The following is a 19,538-nucleotide window of genomic DNA, read 5'->3' as shown; positions in this document are numbered from 1 at the left end:
TGTTTTTACGAAGAATGGTCGCATTTGTCTTTGGAGTTTTCTGAACTTGCCGCACTAGCCAACGCACATCTCCAACTGAAAGTGCTTTTGGTCGACCAGATCTTGGTTTATTGTCAACAGTTTTCGTTTCTGTCCACTTTCTGATGATGGATTGTATAGTAGATCGTGGTCTATTTAATATTTCACTGATAGTTTTTTGAGTTAAACCATTCCTGTGGTGTTTTGTTATCAAAACTTTTACCTCATCAGAAACCTCGTTTTGCTTACGACCCATTTTGACAAAAACTATATTTTCAATGAAATTAAATATTTGCTGTCAAGGGCAAAGCCTCCTTTACTAAATAAAACAGAAAAGGGGGATTCCCAAATAATATTTGAATTTGACTTTGATGATAGCACATCAATGATGAATACTTTTTTTGTTCTGTTTTTGGTGTTATTATATAAAATTGCATTTTTTGCGCTAATTAAATTTATTTTTTGAATTTATTTTAAAACATATTACGAAAAATAAACTATTGCATAAAACTGCATTATTTGTTTACTTTAAATTTTCTTCAATTACCCAAAATAAGTGAATTTATTATCAAATTTGCTAATGATGAATACTTTTTTTGACCGCTGTACGTACAATTTTAAATGGATCAACGGCATTTTGGCTTCTCAGATCAGTAGATTGAGATTGTCTAAGATGCTATTCAGCTAATAAGCTCTTAAAACCTACCATCATACCAAATATTCTACGAACAAGATGGTCAACATTGTAATAACCCAAATAACATTTCACGAGTCACAAATCTTAAAGATATAACAAATATGGACCATATTAGTCTGGGCTGCGGGCAATGTACCCGAAGTTGGAGTCGGAGGCGATCTAAATTTACTCGATTGTGGACAAAATAAAAAACAAATGTTCTCAACAAAATAAATTAGTTTTTGATTTTATTTTTAATACAAAATAAAACTAATTTGTCAATTATGCAATAACAGTCTTTTCCTTGATTGGCTATAAAAGAGCAAACATTATTCACAAAGAACTAAAACAGCTCTATAAACCGAAAATAAGTAAATTTTGATATTTTCGTATTCACAAACACATAATAGCCTATTTTTCCTTTAATAAACCCATTTTAAAAAAACTTTATAATTTTTTTAATCTAAAAGCATGAACCTACATAAAAGAGATAAAATCGCGTTACGTCCGCCGGGTCAAATCTTGGTAATTCAACACATTAGCCCATTATTACAAGTATTAATCGATCTATCTAAGCGTGAATATTAAAGATTATCGTGTCAGGATAATTAAAGTGATACACCAAGTACACGTTTACTTAAGAGATTTAGATAATTGGAGTTTATTAGACATTTACTCTTCGGTGGTTAAATAAAGACTTAATTTAATAAAAACTGAAACGCGTATTGCCATTCAAGGGCCCGCATTGAAAAGAAAGAATGCCAAAAATAACTCTTTATCACACCAAAATTGGAAATGTGTTTGGGATTTCTGGTGTATCTGTTCAGACTTTTAATACCCACCAGTTTAAATGTGTACCTCAAATTTAGTTCTTTTTACAATATAATACATTGTTAGATACGCACCTTTGTTTTTGTAACTATATTTGATGCCAACTTTACAACTGCAAAATTGCCCTTCCCGATAGTCTTCTCCAAGTCATAGCAGCCCACTCTTAAAAGCTTATCAACGGAAACTTTGCTCGTAGAAGGCATTTTGTAATTTTGCGTCGTGGTCATGCTGAAGCTCCTTCAGTTATCTTGTGTTAATAACTTAGTGTAAAAATTTGTTTTGAACTTTTGTACTAATCCGACATACATATAAATATACAAGTCACAGATTTTACAGCAACATTCTAAAAATCCAAACACCTTCTCGTGTTTCGAAACTGTGACATCCAGTTTGGCATCATTCGGGAATGTACTTTTTACAGTTTACCATTTCCTTTTACAATTATCGAGTATTACTTTGCAGAAATATTTCAACACACTATAGATTATAAACCAGGTTCAGGTTCGACTTAAACTCCAATTAGTTCCCACAAGGGTGCCTGAAATTAAAAAAAAAATTGAACATTTAAAGCATTTCTACAATAGTTTTACTAATTGATATGGAAGTATAGAATTTGCACTAGATTCCAGTTTTCCATTTAATTTAATAATACAAAGAGAATATTTAGTTATTGTAAAATATAATTTAAAAATTCATATATATGTAATATGATAGTTTTCCCAGCCAAAAATAATGATATTAAAAATAAAAAATGTCCTGATTAACAAAAACAAATCGATTTAAACTATTGAGGGTGGTCAGGTTTGTAGTGTATAGTACCATTATATTATATAAGCTTCCAATAATGAAGAATCAGCTGACAAAAATTACTTATGCTTCGGATCTAAGAAGTTGTAGAGTTTTTATTGAAAGACATTATTAGATTGAAAGAATACTCCTAATTCAATAGGCAAGAAATTCGCACAAGAAAAAGTGTTTCAAAAAGCACGCTTGAGTCACGTGATTCGTGAGTGAGATCCAAATCAAATCACGTGATTGAACTTAAACTTTTCGTGTGTGAGTGAGTGAAATCTTGCTCACGACACGATTCACGAGAAAATCACACCTCACGAGACACTCACCAGGCATGTAAATTTTGCCCATCAACATTCCACTAAGGAACTGGGGCAAACTTCTCACATATGAATGAGTGCAGTCCGATTTACATTTTAAGCCCAATGATATGGAGCCTCCTTTTTATAGCCGAGTCCGAACGGCGTGCCGCAGTGCGACACCTCTTTGGACAGAAGTTTTACATGGCATAGTACCTCACAAATGTTACCAACATTAGGAAGGGAAAACCACCGCTGAAAATTTTATAGGCGGACTTGCTAACCTCGGCGATACGGTGGGCACCAGGCTTTGAAAAAATTTAAATAGTACTGTATAAACTCAAAGTTTATACTTATTTTTTTATATTCTTATGAAATACTAGTTTTAAAATCATGAATTCGTAGTCAAAAAAAAAAAAAAACACACATGAATTGTAACGGTTGGAAAGGCACTGAATTTAACGTAACAAAATACAAATGTCATGAAAATGTACTAAAAAAAAGATACAAATGCCGATACTCGAAGGCTTCTTGGCGGGCTTAAATAGCTAAGCTCGGCCACTTCGTCAGCAGCAGCAATCGAGTCAGCAATAAATTGGTAAAATCACCCCAACTCTTTGTTTTACTTTTCCTCCTTTTTTGTACTCCACTCTACGAGCAAACTCTTTTACCTTAGTCTCCTAGTGAGAACTGTGAGTCTGTGATCCCACAAATACAGTCCACAACCAGTTGATGGAACAACTTGGATAACATCCAAACCATCCACAACTCTCATCGCATTGGAACGGCCCCATACGTGCTGGACGTCTCCCCCAATTTAATCAAGTACTAAAAAGTTACTTTTTGGACCGAAAGAGTTCTTTTTTTTCATGTTAATTTCAAAAATATTTGAGTGCAAAAATCAAAAATTTTTCTCTCTCTCTCTGCACTGTACAACAGCCCCTTATATAACCCTAACCGAAGACGGAAGGTCCCCATCTTTTGAGTAATCTACATCAGCTATGGGTGAACAGATTTAATCGAATTTTGGATTGTACATTGATTTTGTACCCAGGGAAACGCCCCAACCCAAAACCCTACAAACCGACATGTAGACCAATAGGTACAATATGCGACCAAAATGAAAGGAATTCAGGAGTAGAAGGAGATTCTCATATAAAATTTGGGTGTTAAGTGTCAGTATGCCCTCACCTCTCCCAAAGTCTTCTAGAGGCTCAATAAGTCATATAAGGCGACTGTTGCATAAGGATTTTTTATCTAAATATGAACTGCTATTGCCCCATTAACATCCCAAACGGCCTTCAGACGGCAAATCCAACAGTCAGGCGGACATGATTCTGTCGACTTACAAGCGAAAATCCCTATTTTAGCATGATGCGTTTCCTAAATTTAGAACTACTTGTCAGTTAAATAATAAAAGCTCAAAAACATCCGAATACTTAAAACAACTTCTTAGTGCATCAAAATGTACCAAATCGGTCGCGGGGTTACTACTCTCTGGGTGAAAAAAAGTACTGATTTTTCCATCCCTGCGCGACACTCACGCGTACATCTCGGCAACTGTATAAAAGTGCGTATATTGGTTTGTATGCATTTAGTCTAAACTACACCAGGCAATAAAGTTCAATACAAGGACGGAAAGCCTTGCAAACAGATATGCCTCCGCCGAATCCTGTTGTTTATTTTGCCATTAAAACACAACCACAGCAACAAGCGCAACAACTGTAAACTGCCGTTTCAACTAGAGGTTCACATGATAAAAATAAGTAGGTTAGGTTGAAAAGAGGGTGCGGATATTAATCCGCCTCATGACACTATGTACATACACCTAAGCCAGTAATCGGCTTGTTGCGCACTCTTTATAATAAAAAGTAACCTCGAAAAAAAAATCTAGGTCAGGAATTCTGTGCTACTTATAAAATCACTTGTTTTCCATACAAATAAAAATAAATAAGGGAAGACAAAAGTTAAACGGAGTCGACTATATAATACCATAAACCACTGAGCCAACCAACTAGTTTTGAGTGTATACTAGAGCTTATTCGACTTCAAATAACACACCTAATTCTAAATTTTACATCAAACTTCAAATAAAACAGCTCATGATGAACATTGCAAAGATCGGGCGATTATTGTGGCCATAAAAGTCCATATGAGATGAAAGATATGTATGGGAGCTCTATCTAAATTTAAACCGATGTTGTTGAAGTTTTGTACACAAATTGTAATAGGTCAATAATAACAACTCGTGCAAAATTTTTTAAAAATGGGAGCAAAATTGTGATTATATACAATATATATATATATGCCAGCTGTATCTAAATCTCAACCGATTATTTCCAAAATCAATAGAATTCGCCTTTGGGCCAAAAAAATGATATGTGCAAAAAAACATATAATGCTCTATGGTGTTGTGGTCTGGTGGACGGCGCAAAAGTCCACCTACTGTTTAAATTGTGTATCACAGCCGCACTGAGGACGACACCATCTGATGCACTGAATTTAATGCTACATCTAATGCCGCTGTACATTGTGGCTAGACAAATTGCTACGACGACAGCCGTGAGGCTAAGGGAGCTATCTCTTTGGACTTGTGGTGGCTACGGACACAGTGTTATCCTTGATACAATGTCCGATGTTCCAGGCAGTGTGTAGTACACCCTGCCTTAGCCGCTTTATGACAAAAAGTACTGTACCACTATTCCTGATAGAACCGATTGGAACTACGATATCCCTGGTAATAGGAGTTACATAAACTTCTAAACGGATGGTTTCAAACTAGACGACAAGGTGGGCTTTGGGGTGTACTGTAATGATAAAGAACCGGTCATATCGAAGAGGTTACCCAACCACTGCAGTGTGTATCAAGCGGAGATCCTTGCAATTAAGGAAGTGGTGGAATGGCTAAGATATAATGTCATAACGACGATTGGCATAAATATTTTCTCAGACAGAAATCACGGGAAAACGTATTTCTGAACACAAAAACAATCCTCGACTGTGGCATATCTCTCAACGAGATGGCTAAATAGTTGAAAATTCACCTGTTCTGGGTGCTGGTCCACAGTGATATCACAGGGAATTGTAAAGCGGACGAGCTTTCGTGACTAGGAACTACCTAACACATTCCAGGAAAACTGGAATGTCGTGAAAGCTGACTCTAAAAATAAATATGTATTTTAACTCTACACCACTACTAAACTTTCGCCCTCTAGGGGCTCAATTCTTCTTTCTGTTTGAAAAAAAAATGGTTATTACTCATTCACATGCTTTATTGCAATATTCGTTTCGTAAATTGTAGCATTAGCACCTAAAAATGGTTCTCGAAGTTCACAGAACACCTCAATATCTTAGAAGTTAGATCGATATAGCTTCAGATTTGGATATAGCTCCCATATAAATATTCATCCGATTTTGAGTAATATTGCTATAAAGGTGTCATTTGTAAACCGATTCTCTGGAAATTTGACAGGTAGGGTTTTCTTGTAATTCCCGATATTAGTGATATATTCTATAGAAATTGTTCAGATTTAGATATAGCTCCAATACTCGATACTGCCTAGACATTACACAAATCTACCTAAAATTTTGTCTCCCGATGGAGGTCGTCCACTTGAGAACTGAGCAGACAGCCCGTCGCTGTTCGAAGAGTGGCATTCCGACAGGTCTGTATATTATACCACAGATCGGCCAATTACTTTGTACGTTGTCAACCAGGTTCCTTTGTCAGCACCCCAAGTGCTGCTGATAAGTGACGTGAGGACCTTGTTAATTCTTTTAACTTTATCGCAAATCGCACTGGCATGTCAAGAGAATTTGTAACAGCCGTCAAATGTGACACCAAGTATTTTGGGACACTTGATGGTCAGAATTGTCACTCCGTCGACCATCACTTTCAGCTCTCTATGCACCTCATGCGTGTATGTAGTGAATAATGTGACTGAAGATTTGGTGGCAGATATCTTCAAATTTCTTGCAGAGAAATAAGACGAAAGTTAGTTGAGGTATATGTTTAACCTATCGCAGATGTCATCAATGGATTGGGGGCCACATGCACATGATAAGATCACTATGCCGTCTGGAGGAGGTGAAATGGAGGATAGGTGGAGGTTAAACGGTGTTAGTGGAGGGATGTATTGCCGATGTCCTCAAAGAGTTTGGCATGGTTGACCGTGTCGAATGTCTTCGATAGGTCCAGTACCACGAGAACCGTCCTATCACATGGCCTGCGCTGATTGAAGCCACGGCAAATGTGTGCGGTGATAGCATGCAGAGAATTTGTGCCACTCAGTCTTCGAAATCCATGCTGAGGCTCGGCGAATGGAAATTCTAGTCCCTCAAGCGTCTTGGCTACTGGTGAGAGTAGGGTGATCGGTCTGTACGACTCCCCCTTACGCGGATCCTCCCCAGGCTTCAGTAGTGGGATCACTCTGCCCAACTTCCAGACATGGGGTACTATAAGAGTGTTCAGAGACAGGTTAAGGCCAGTCGTCAAGTTCTCGATTCCGGGTTGATCCAGATTCTTCAGCATCAGTGTAGAAATTCCGTCGGGGCCCAACACGTTGGATGACTTGGCGCCGCGGATGACATTCGTAACTTCGTCTACGGTAAATTGTGATAGCTGTTCTTCGGCTTGGAGACAACGGATAAGTCGAATTGCTCTCCTCCTGGCCTTGTCACTCTAGGTATGCGAGGATGTCGACGAAAAGTAAACTGAGAGTAGTAGAGTAGTCAATCATTGTTTTGTGTTAATTCGTATCTTGTTCCATGTAATTTGTTACTAAAATTTATTTATCATTTATCATTGAAGTTGTCTCAACTGAGTAGTCTTCATTAATTATTATATATTTATACTTATTATAGGTAAATAAGCAGACGTGTCCATTTTAGAGTGAAGATCAGACAGAAGCATTGCAACAGCTACCAATGCATCCAGAAAAAGTCACAGTTTGGTGCGGTTTATGGGCTGTGAATTCTAAGTGCTATCGTGAGATGATCCAACTTTTTTGCGTGATGTGGTTTCAATCTCATGGCAGCCGGTTGTACCCACCGGATTGACTCGATGGAATCCTTCATCGGCAAGGGCTGCCGCCTCAGTATACGTGTTCATCCTTTTTTCATCATGGGAGAGGCACATCCGGGAGTGGCTTCATCGCACGTTTCTAGTCCGTGCTGGGATGGAAAAGAACCCCGGACCCTGATTCTGTTTGGTTTGCCAAACCCTCCTCCATCATCGGTCGGTATCGGTGAGGTGGAACCGGTGCATGGAGTGGGCACTTTCCGATCTTGCTCTGGCCTCACTACAGGAGTATAGTCACACTGAATATGTTGTAAGGTGCTGTGCGAACAAAGACAGCAATGAGACACAAATCAAAGATTTAAAGACATTTATATAGGAAAAATCGCATTTAAAAAGAAGTTGCACATCGTTCGCATACACGTATGGAACGCACAAAGTATGAATGGCATCAAATACGTCAATTAAATTGCTCCATCCCTGCCAAAATAGAATACATCAATCTACATCTACAATCTACACTGCCTATAAATCCATATTCCGTGGACAATTTGGAATTAATATACACTAATCCCCCCCATTTCGAGCATACGGCCCGTCCTCATAGTGCCCAACATCTGAGAGCCTTGTCTGACACTTCCAATTCAGTTTACCGTCCAAGATTACTTCTAAGTATATGACCTTGTTAGATATCGACAACGTTCTATTGAGTAAAAGTAACGCTTCAAATTGGCCCACCATCCACTTTGTCCGTCCTTAAATAATTTATAAAAAGACTCCTCGATACCCTTATTTTCGACTACCGTATTTGGACGGGATCACCTAGCAATTGTCGATAGATTGGTTTAGTCCTATTTTCGGAACTGTCCCGTAAAAGGAAAATGGATGAAAAAAAAAAACGAAAAACGCTGTTCGCCTACTACACCTGGATAATGTTCGGTAGGGATTGAATACAATACACTATTCTCTAACTGCACCCTATTCCTATGGACGCACCCCAACTCAGTGACAGACGAGTGCAAACAATAATAGGATGGTCTCAGACTACCGGGCACCGAGAACAATTCGAAAACGGCTTAATGGTTTCTTCTGCATCGATCTAATTACAACATTACTAATACTAAATTTGCCCATGAACATTCCATTAAGGAACAAGGGGATGCTTCTCTCATATCAATGAGTGCAGTCCGATTAAATGTTTCAGCTCAATGATAAGGGACCTCCTTTTTTGTGCCGAGTCCGAACTGCGTGCCGTATAGCGACACCTCTTGCTTGAGAAGCTTTAACATGGCAGGATACCTTACAAATGTAGTCAGCATTAGTAAGGGGATAACCATCGCTGAACATTTTTCTGACGTTCACGGCTGGGTTTAAACCCAGGCGTTCGGCGTCATAGGCGGACTCTGCACCACTGTGGCCTTCATTTACATTATATTCTTGATTCATGTTTTTTTATTGGGCTTGCTTCCTCAATACAAGTGATTCATATGTAAATTTTATGTTTATCTGTATTGCTTTACTACTGAATCCCATAGCCGTCGGTTGTAGGATGTAGGATGAAGTCCTTCTTTGGCAAGGACTGCCGTCTCAGTGTACAACACACTGCTAGAACAACAACTATTCCCGGCACGGGATAGCTGTGAGCACCACACAAACTGGAACATTGAGGTCCGATCTGTGTTGTGTTCCTTGCTGTCACGAGAAGTTTAGCTGCGAGCTACCGGGCGTGTCCACACGTTACGGATAGTGGAATGCTCCATCCGGAGTAGATGTAACTGCAGTCGCGGACAATCAGCGGTATCGAGCGGAGAGACTCAGTGAGAGGTCGGGTGGCACCGGCTCTTGCACAAATACTGAGTGCCTACGATGCTCGATATGACAAGGCGAGTTATTGACGATTTTAAAAACCAATGGCCACTCTGTTCCCGCGGCGATCGGTCCTTTGGACCGGAACAAGCTTGCTCACCTACAGGAGCTTGACGAGGATCGCCACCTCCACATGAAAATGTGGTTACAACAACAACAGTGGAATGCTCCATCCGGAGTAGCTGTAATTGCAGTCGCGGACAATCAGCGGTATCGAGCGGAGAGTCTCAGTGAGAGGTCGGGTGGCACGGGCTCTTGCACAAATACTGAGTGCCTACGATGCTCGATATGACAAGGTGAGTTATTGGCGGTGTTAAAAACCTAATGGCCAACCTATTCCCGCGGCGCTCGGTGCTTTGGACCGGAACAAACTTGCTCACCTACAGCAGCTTGACGAGGATCGCCACCTCCACATGTGGTTACAACAACAACTATTGTATCCTGTATTTCACATACTCTAAATAAAAGATGTAAATATTGTTGTATGTAAATCTATTGCAAATTTGCCCATAAACATTACATTAAGAAATGGGGGCACTCTTCTCACATATCATTGAGTGCTGTCCGATTCAAATTTAAGCTCAATAATAAGGAGCCTCCTTTTTATAACCGAGTACGAACGTGATGCCGCAGTGCGACACCTCTTTGAGAAGTTTTGTCTCAGAAGAAGCTGAAACAATTTTTTTGATGTTCTCGCTAGGATACGAACCCTATCGTTTTGCTCGATAGGCGGACGTTCTAACCTCTGCGCTACGGTGGCTTCCGATCTATTAAAAATACAAATACAAAAGTAAGCGCTACTCTATTTGAGTGAAAGCACATTTTAAACACCCATTAGTCCTACATACCGGGAAAACCATATGAATACACCCCCCGAATTGTGGGTGCACTCTTTAAAGCGCAGTTTTCGCAAATTTTTAATATACCAACGCACTTTTTATTCTGTATTTAAATAACTTTTCTGATCAATTAAAAAATTAATTGATAATTTCAAAGATTATCATCATTTTTTTATTTGGATCAATATAAAAATTAATTGGAAATTTTCAAAAAATTTCAAAAATTTTTTTCTATTTAAAAAAAACTGATTTTTACAATTTTAAGCAGATTTTTATTTTTTCTGAGTTGAAAAACTGAGTTTCTGAGTTGATAAGGAGTTTCCAATACTGGCTTTATGCAAAATTGTAATGAGTTTATCGTGGAATAGGCCATAATACAAATACAGAAAACGGAATTTAAATAATTTCGAAAGATGAATGGGCAAGCAGCATATTGCACTCCCCATTTGCTACATTATTGAGGAGCTTTTCGGCAATCGTATTCTGTAATCGCCAACGCAAACGCCCTCTCGCCCCAGCCCACGCAATCGGAAAGTCCTTACTTGCAACACATTGATAAGTGGGCGAAATACGAAATTCCAGGTGTAACATAAAAAAAATACACACGAGACAACTTGCTCTAGAAAGAGAAAAGGCAACAGCAGCCACCATCGAATATTCCCATTCATATGTCATACGTGCAGCTAACATCTCTCGCTGATTTGGTGATTAAAACTAACCTTCGACATTCGACATTCTGTTTTGTTGGTTGATTGTTACTTCTTCGTTTTCATTGTTCTTCAGAGATTGGTATTTTTGTCAATAAGCCAACTTTGATTTGTTTGTTCACACACTAGCTAATGGATGTTTTTATTGTTTTGTTAATTTTTTTTGTAATCGATTTTTTCTTTTTTTCCATTGCACTGACATTTTAATTAATACACTCACACTAATAGCCAATTATCTATGTCTTATGTTCATATTTTCGTAAAATTAAAAAATCTCACATTATCTGGACATTTATTATTCACATAATAGTTAAATATTTTTTTCGTTTTACATAATTGTTTCTTTATATATTCTGCGAGATAAAATGAAATGAAGTTGATTGGAAAAAAAGAATTTTTGGGTTTTGATCCCTTCAGTCTGAATGAATGAATTTTGTTGTTGTGGCGCTGGCCACAACAACAACAGACGAATCACGCACATTGGAACATTGAGTTTTTTTCACTTTGTTTACATCCCGAATGGATTGTTGAAAAGTTTTCAACATGTTTTTCTTTGTCTATAGTCCAAAAAATTAAATATTAAACGAAATATTTAATTTTTTTGTTGTATTACACGGCACACCAAACTACTCCAACAAGCCGAAGAAAATACGAATACCACTATACGAATAACCGTTCTCTCTTTTAATGCATGGTAACAATGGAACATATAGATAATTTATATTGATGCAAGGATGATTTGTTCAAACATGTAGTAAACAGTCGAACTGTTAGATGGCGCTTAGAATAGATAAAATTCTCTTTATACAATTATAACACTATGGTTGTGTGCCAATTTATAAAAATTCACTATTGAAGAGATTTTTAAATCTCCGCTGGACATATTTTTCCACTGGTGAGAAAAATTTACATTTATCTGTGCCAAACCGTAACTTTCTCACTATGCAAATTCTAAAAATTTAAATTGATCACCCATCACTTGTTTACAAAGCAATTGTTTAGCAAACTTCCAGAAAAAAAGTATATTTGTATTAAAGCGTATTCCGAATCAGATTCCATTAAAGGGCAGTATGCACCTCTGGCGAAATTGGCGTTACCTTAAGAAATGCATAGGAGAATTTTTTCTTACAACTACAAATGAATAATTAATGTTTTGATAGCTTCATGCAAATTTTGTAACCTAAAGATAATTAAGCATATACAATGAGATTACGATATAACTACTCTTTATCGAAAAATAGTTTTAAAAATTAAAGGTTGGTGCTATATTCAGTTTTTCGCGATGAAACTATATAAAAAAATAGGCAGAAAACAATGAAAATACTACAAAATTTAGTTATATTTCCAAAAAAAAATTGGTATTCTTTTCTTTTTAAATAATTTTGTGTTTCATTATTCATTAATTTCGAAAGGGTTGGTTTTGGTTGAAATTACAATACATATATGAATTTGAGAATGCACGTTAGCAGCTGATAAATTGAATGGTACAATATTAATTTTATATGTAAATAGCAACATTTTGGCCAAAGAAACCCAAAAAATCAAATGTGGTAACCTTGTCAAATAACTGAAAAAATGATTTAGTACATGCCGCAACAATTAAAGGTGATCTGTTTATGCTCAAACACGGTTTATCCAAAGACGTTTAACATAGAAAAAATACTAACAATCATCAATCCCGTGGCAGCCGGTTGTACGTACCAGATTGACCCGATGGAATTCTTCATCGGCAAGGGCTGCCGCCTCAGTGTATAACACACTGCTACAACAACATCTTTATTATTATTATTTTATTACTAGTTCGCGTCATTTTTCGTTGTTTATTTATGTATCGTTCTTAACTAAAATACACGCACACAACAAAAACTCGTTGACATATAGTGTACTTCGCGAGAAAAATTTGTACTCAGCTGTTTACGGTACCTGGTAGTTCTGTCATGCAAACACTCAGTTACAAGAAAATGGCTTGTAACTGAAATGTAAATTTTCCCTAGATGAAAAAACAAGTTATGACGAAACGAACATATTTCGGAAAAATTTTCCGTTTATTTTTATATGGAATTTCAACGCGAAAAACTAATATAGTACTTGTTTGACAATTTGTCTGTACTTGAACACTGACAACTGCCTTGAATCTTCATTAAAAGTAATTAAAAATGAAATAAAAAAAATATTTTTATTTTTTACTTACATCTGCCTTTTTGATCCATTTTGATATTAGCATTGGCATTTTAAACATCTGTTCAAAGTTGCAAAACATTTGACATTTAGAACTACTGCAAAGTCAAAACAAAAATAAAAAAATTGTACTCAGCTGTTCGCATTACCTCACCTTATTATTGCATCCTGTACCATTGCATAGAAATTTGTGATCCTTAAATCCCGTTTAGACTGCTCATTAAATCCGGATTTCATGGCTCGATCATTTGTCTTCCCTTTATTTAATGAGCAGTGTAAACAGGGTTTTAAGCAAGATATATTCATTTACAGGTAGTGGCAATTGCCCAACAACAAAATGTTGAGTGCACTATCTGTCAAAATCAGGGATTAGTGCAATTCTGATTTTGTGTATGTTACTAGTTCGCGCCATTTTTCGTTGTTTGTTGTATTATGGTACTTAACTATAATACACACACGGAACCAAAACTCGTTGACAGATAGTGCACTTAGCGAGAAAAAATTTTACTCAGCTGTTAACGGTCAAAACCTGGTAATTTGTCATGGGTTTAAGCAAGACACAATCATGAAAAATTATGATGGCAAACAAAATTTGAGATTTTTGAAATCTTTGTTCAAGACAAAAAGTATGTCGGCCCCAAAAGTGCCTTTTTAGTACTATTTCAAAATTTATATTTTCCATCCCTGGTCTATAGAAATCAGCTGGCCGCACGACACGTTTTGGTTTTTATTCAATAATTTAAAAAAATATAAAATGGTTGATCTGGATGAAAATGACATAGCAGACATAGAGGACTTGATTTCTTCAGAAGATATTAAGCCGAAGGAAAGGTATAAGAATAAAAAAAATGTAACTCTCAGAGCTAGAAAAAAGGCAAATCAATCAGCTGCTACTGACACATCGGAAACTGCTCCAATCCTGGAAAGTGTTGTTCCAGGAACGCAAAAGATTTATCTCCGAACATGGGGCTGTTCCCATAACAACTCAGATAGTGAGTATATGGCTGGACAATTAGCTGCTTATGGATACCAACTCACAGAAAATGCTTCGGATGCTCATCTATGGTTACTGAACAGCTGCACTGTTAAGAACCCATCAGAGGACACGTTTCGTAATGAAATTGAGAACGGTGTACGCACAGGAAAGCATGTGGTTGTAGCTGGATGTGTTCCACAAGGTGCTCCCAAATCAAATTATTTAAAGGGTCTCTCCGTCATTGGTGTACAACAAATTGACAGAGTAGTTGAGGTAGTAGAAGAGACGCTTAAAGGCCACAGCGTTCGTTTACTACAGAACAAAAAAGAGGACGGGCACCGGATTGCTGGGGCTAAGCTTGCACTGCCAAAAGTCAGAAAAAATCCACTAATCGAAATAATTGCAATTAACACGGGTTGCCTAAATCAATGTACATATTGCAAAACTAAGCACGCCAGGGGAGATTTAGCCAGTTATTCGCCGAATGAGATAGTAGATCGAGCCAAACAGGCTTTTGAAGAAGGTGTATGTGAAATATGGCTCACATCAGAGGACACGGGAGCCTATGGTAGAGACATTGGCAGTTCATTGCCTGAGCTTTTATGGAAACTCGTCGAAGTTATTCCCGAAAACTGCATGCTTCGTGTTGGTATGACAAATCCACCGTATATTTTGGAGCATTTAAATGAAATATCCAAAATACTATTACATCCAAGAGTGTATTCTTTCCTACATGTACCTGTTCAAAGCGGTAGCGATGCGGTATTGGCGGATATGAAACGCGAATATTGTCGAAGCGATTTTGAACATGTAGTTGATTTTTTAAAGGAAAGAGTAGAAGGCTTGACGATCGCAACTGACATTATCTGTGGCTTTCCCTCCGAAACAGAAAAAGATTTTGAGGAGACCATGAACATGTGCGAGAAGTATCGCTTTCCGTCTCTATTTATTAACCAATTTTTTCCCCGTCCCGGTACACCGGCTGCTAAAATGGCTCGAATTCCTGCAGATTTGGTGAAGAGGCGCACTAAACGTTTAACAGAACTATTTAACAGTTATACTCCCTACGCTGGTCGCGAGGGACAAGTTTACAACGTGCTTGTAACAGAAATTTCGCATGATACTTTGCATTATGTGGGACATAATAAGAGCTACGAACAAATTCTTTTGCCCATGAAGAAAAATTTGCTTGGTAAATCGGTTAGGGTTTGCATTACTAGTTCAACCAAATTTAGTATGGTTGGTGAGATCTTAGATAATGAACAGAACTGGACTGAATGCAGTCAACTCACTTCCAAATCTACAAATGTGGGGATTAATCTTGGCACGTGTGCAATCAAGAACGCACCAAAAGACAAATTGGGTATTGCACTACTTTTTGGAATTATCGCGTTTGTTTTACAGTTCATCTGGAAACGATTTTGGTAGTTTTAGATATTGCCTACTGTTGAAATAGTACATGATTTAAATAAAAAATTAAATAAACACAAATATATATTGTTTCATTTTTGCTGTTCAAAAATGTATAGTTTTGCTATTATTGAAGTATTTTCAGTAGCAAATGTCAAATGTATACTCATATATTATTTCTTTTGAATATAGAGGACGCTGTTTCAGCTAATTCTCCGTTTTTATAGGTTTTCTTTTTGTTTTTCGAGCGCGTTTTTTGTTAGACTGTATGTCTAAAGTTTTTTTTTCCATCCATTAGGTACTTGGAATAAAATCTAATCAAATATAGTTTGCTTTTTAACAGACGGTTTATAAATATATTTATTATTCAGGGCTTTATATCCTAATTCTACGCACATTGGTTTATCAAGCAGTTCGTATGTGTATGAGAACATATATTGATATTCACTTTCACTTAAAATAATTTAGTTTGCTAACTAATAAAAATCCTCAGATGGTTCTGTGCCAAAGTAGCGGTCACCAAAATTACCAATGCCAGGTATCACATAAAACTTGTCATTTATTTCTGGATCTAACGCCGAAGTAACAATTTTTACCTTGGGAAAGGCATATGCTATACTGTGTACTCCAATTTCAGCCATTAGCAGTGAAGCCAGCATAATATTTTCTTCTTTTACATCGTGATCTAGCAGAACCCGTATCGCCATCATAGCAGCAGCCCCCGTGGCTACCGTAGCATCCATCAGTATTACTTTGTATTCTCTTATATCTTTTGGCAAACGAAGGTAGTACAACTCGGGCTCCTCGGTCTCTTTGTTGGTCTGTATTAGAATTTTGCCTATACGAATATCTTTGCAAACATCGCAAATAGCTTGCTCCATAGTTTCACCTGCTCTTAATATCGAAACTCCGCATATTTTGTAAGAGTCCATTCGTTTCCCTTCATACAAAACACCCTGTGGTGTCTCTACGACTGCGTCCTTGAAAGGAAATAAACTCAATGCGTATTCGATGACCAGACGTATGAGTCTTTTAGAATAGAATATAAACTCGTCTCTGGATGTGTTTTTGCATCGTATAAATGTATGTAGACCTTTAATTTGTGGAGTAGCTGGGAGCAAGTGTAATGAATTTGGCATTGGTTGATCATTATAGGAGTTGGCCAGAGCTTCACGTAGTTTGAAACCTCGCTAGTAATAAAAAGCTGCTTGTTATATTTCAAAATTTATCTATATAAGAAAACTTACCAATTGCAGTTGTGTGTGCACGTGTTGAACAATAAGGTGAATGGCGACCTTATTTTCACCACCTCGTGGCACTATAATATCAGCATGCGCCATAGTTGGCGCTATGTAATTAGCATAAGAAGGTTTCACCATATTCAGATACTGTTTTAGCACTCCTTTCAGATCACGTCCTCGCTGAGAAATATCTCTGAAAAGCTGTCATGAATCTACCATATCAAGACGAGTATATAGGAAAAGCTACCTCTTTAAACGTCGTGCAAGACGTATATCGGGATCCGTATCGACGAAGATTTTCATATCCATTAATTTTAATATTTCCAAACTGTGGAAAACCAGAATACCCTCAAATATAATCACATTGGCTCCATACATTGTTTTCTATAGAATAATGAGTTTATATTGTTTTCAAAATTCGCAACTTTTAAAATACATACGGTATTTGCTTCCCGAGAGTGTGTGACAAAATTGTAAACGGGTACTTCAACTTTACGACCTTCCTTCAATTTTTTCATTACTTCCAACAAGAGATCCATATCAAACGCATCCGGATGATCAAAATTGTATTCATTTCCTAGGGCTTGTAGACGTTGTTTTTCGTTAAGAACCTTAAACAACGTTTTCAACTCAGTTGTATGCATTAAATGTACTTAGTGGAACTGCCTACCTTGTAAAAACAATCCATTGAAAGCAAAGTAACCCAAGGCACGTCAAGGGATTCTATAATTTTTTGAGCTACAGTTGTTTTCCCGGATGCGCTTCCACCACAAATACCTTTAATGATACTTATTTGAGAAACACTCATTCCTATACGTTATGCCGTCATTTTGCATACCAATTACAAACGGTTCTACTTGCTGCCCTGCACAATTGTACCAAGGAGGGCGGCCTGCTGTATAAATAGTACGGTTATTTGAACGAATTACACACTCAGAGGGATTTGCGGTTGTCACTTGATTATTCATCGATGTCGTCCGTTGCCTTCTTCGCGGCGGACCTGTGCGTGCTGGTGAATCCAAACATTGTGGATTTTTTGCTGGTACAGTTGTTGGCGAAGCTGGGCATCCATAAAATTCAATATTTCCACAATTGGGATCAACAGTTAGCTGTTCAACCAAATCACCTCGATCGTCACTGAAAGAAATATAAACGTGTTTGTGATGTTAAGCAGTTATTGGAGCCTAAGATGATGCTTTAATTGCAATTTAATCTTAAATTGACCATGTTTGTGTCCCGATTGATGGTGGCCCACATATAAAAGTGAAATGGTTCGCATAGGAATAGACAGCAGATAGGTGAATATGCTAATGCATTTAACCTTCGCCTAACCAAAGGCAGCAGTTGACCTGTTTATTTAAGATGGGTTTAAAAGAGGACAAAGAGGAATAGCCAGACTTAAAATATTTATTTTTTTCGGCTTTTTACAAACGGAAAATAACCATCCGTATTGGGTATTGGTAAGGCCAAGGTTAAAAAACTAGGACACAAATAACCAATTTTTGCGCAAGCATGACGAGGGGGTCTATTAAATTTATTTTGTTCATATCATTTAACCTACAACACATCTCGTTTGGTCACTCACTCGGTTAATTTGCCATACTATTTTTTTTAATGAATCATTTGCGCTTTTTACTACTTTTATTTAGTGAACAGAGGCATCACACACCGATCTATCAATGATATTAAACTATTGTACAATGTGCGAATGTGGGACAAATATCGGTAGCAGAGAAAGCAAAACAAATACACACAAAAATACAAAATGTAACCAAAATCTGCAAGCCGGTTTCTTAGAAAAAAACTGTTAGCCATGTCTGTTTGGAACAATGAGCTATATGTCAATACAAATTGTGGAAGCACAGTATGAAAACAGCAAAGGATTCTATGAGATAAAAACGGGATAACTTTCCATTTTCCTGGAGAATAAACTTTACCTATCAGAACTCGCAGAACTTGAGGGGTTGTAGAATTTTATTTGCCTATTCTGAGAAGTTGTGTTAGATGCAGCCATTTCCACGAGTGTTCAAGAAAATTTTCCACAAAATATAACACGCGGATGGAAAGCTGCTTTGTTGGATGGATGCAGCAAAAATAAATTTTATCATCACGATTACACGATTTTAATTATGAAAAAACAAATACAATCGATACCGCCAATTCACTTAATCGATTACTTAAATCGGTATACCGAACGCGTTTAATGTAGGACTGGCAAAATATCGATGGCACTATCGATATTTAATTTTTTGACTGAATATCGATTGATATTTTTCCGATGGATATTATCGCAAAAGTTACATTTTTTTGCAAACACAAGCAATCCTACACTGAATGTATCCTTTAAGATACATTGCGCCTGCAGAGGGCGCAATTTTCATTTGATTAAGCTAACATTTTGTACAATGATTTCTCTCATGACTTCCAACTGATTTTATTAACCTTGGTTTATATGTTGTGTGCATTGAAATATAGGTGATGGAAAATTAACGATAGTATCGATACTATCGATATTTATTATTCAAAATATCGAATGTTGCGATTGCACGCTCTAGTTTTATGTCTTTTCTACGAGCAAATTTTATTTTCGGTAAAGCTGCTTGCTTTAAATAAAACAATTAACGACGTATAAGCTTGACACGTGCTATCAGATTATGAGAAAAATATAATTTCTCTGTTATTTATTTC

The 19,538-nt window shown here is 37.1% G+C and overlaps 3 protein-coding genes across 4 annotated transcripts in view; 1 reads left to right on the top strand and 2 right to left on the bottom strand.

The window, feature by feature from the left end:
• Positions 1–11,700, bottom strand: part of LOC106092255 (uncharacterized) — a 32,444-nt gene extending 20,744 nt beyond the window's left edge. For both annotated transcript variants that reach the window (XM_013259054.2, XM_013259057.2), the window contains exons 1-2: positions 11,058–11,700; positions 1,600–2,063 (exon numbers count right to left, since the gene is read on the bottom strand). In XM_013259054.2, coding sequence (XP_013114508.2) covers positions 1,600–1,752 — 153 coding nt within the window. In that variant the 5' untranslated portion in view covers positions 1,753–2,063; positions 11,058–11,700. The remainder of the gene's footprint in view (positions 1–1,599; positions 2,064–11,057) is intronic.
• A 2,213-nt stretch (positions 11,701–13,913) lies between these two features.
• Positions 13,914–15,690, top strand: LOC106092258 (threonylcarbamoyladenosine tRNA methylthiotransferase). The gene has a single exon (XM_013259060.2). The coding sequence runs from the start codon at positions 13,978–13,980 to the stop codon at positions 15,625–15,627; it is 1,650 nt and encodes a 549-aa protein (XP_013114514.2). The 5' UTR covers positions 13,914–13,977; the 3' UTR covers positions 15,628–15,690.
• Positions 15,691–15,934: 244 nt separating this feature from the next.
• Positions 15,935–18,981, bottom strand: LOC106092257 (uridine-cytidine kinase-like 1). Its single transcript, XM_013259059.2, has 7 exons — positions 18,788–18,981; positions 17,689–17,987; positions 17,521–17,627; positions 17,291–17,461; positions 17,098–17,234; positions 16,857–17,043; positions 15,935–16,799 (listed from the first exon to the last, which is right to left on the bottom strand). The coding sequence occupies exons 1-7, from the start codon at positions 18,862–18,864 to the stop codon at positions 16,086–16,088; spliced, it is 1,692 nt and encodes a 563-aa protein (XP_013114513.1). The 5' UTR covers positions 18,865–18,981; the 3' UTR covers positions 15,935–16,085.
• Between the last annotated feature and the right edge of the window lie 557 nt (positions 18,982–19,538).

This window comes from Stomoxys calcitrans, chromosome 5 (assembly GCF_963082655.1).
Source record: "Stomoxys calcitrans chromosome 5, idStoCalc2.1, whole genome shotgun sequence".
NCBI classification, from domain to species: Eukaryota; Metazoa; Arthropoda; class Insecta; order Diptera; family Muscidae; genus Stomoxys; species Stomoxys calcitrans.
This window is presented reverse-complemented; position numbering and strand designations above follow the sequence as displayed.

What these genes read in the sequence shown, in the direction of transcription:
- LOC106092258 (XM_013259060.2), top strand. Translation starts at nt 13,978, where the DNA reads ATGGTTGATCTGGATGAAAATGACATAGCAGACATAGAGGACTTGATT.
- LOC106092257 (XM_013259059.2), bottom strand. Translation starts at nt 18,864, where the DNA reads ATGGCTGCATCTAACACAACTTCTCAGAATAGGCAAATAAAATTCTAC. An exon ending in ACTCTCGGGAAGCAAATACC is followed by an intron (nt 17,235 to 17,290) that starts GTATGTATTTTA and finishes ATTATTCTATAG; the next exon opens with AAAACAATGTATGGAGCCAA. An exon ending in CTTGCACGACGTTTAAAGAG is followed by an intron (nt 17,044 to 17,097) that starts GTAGCTTTTCCT and finishes ACAGCTTTTCAG; the next exon opens with AGATATTTCTCAGCGAGGAC.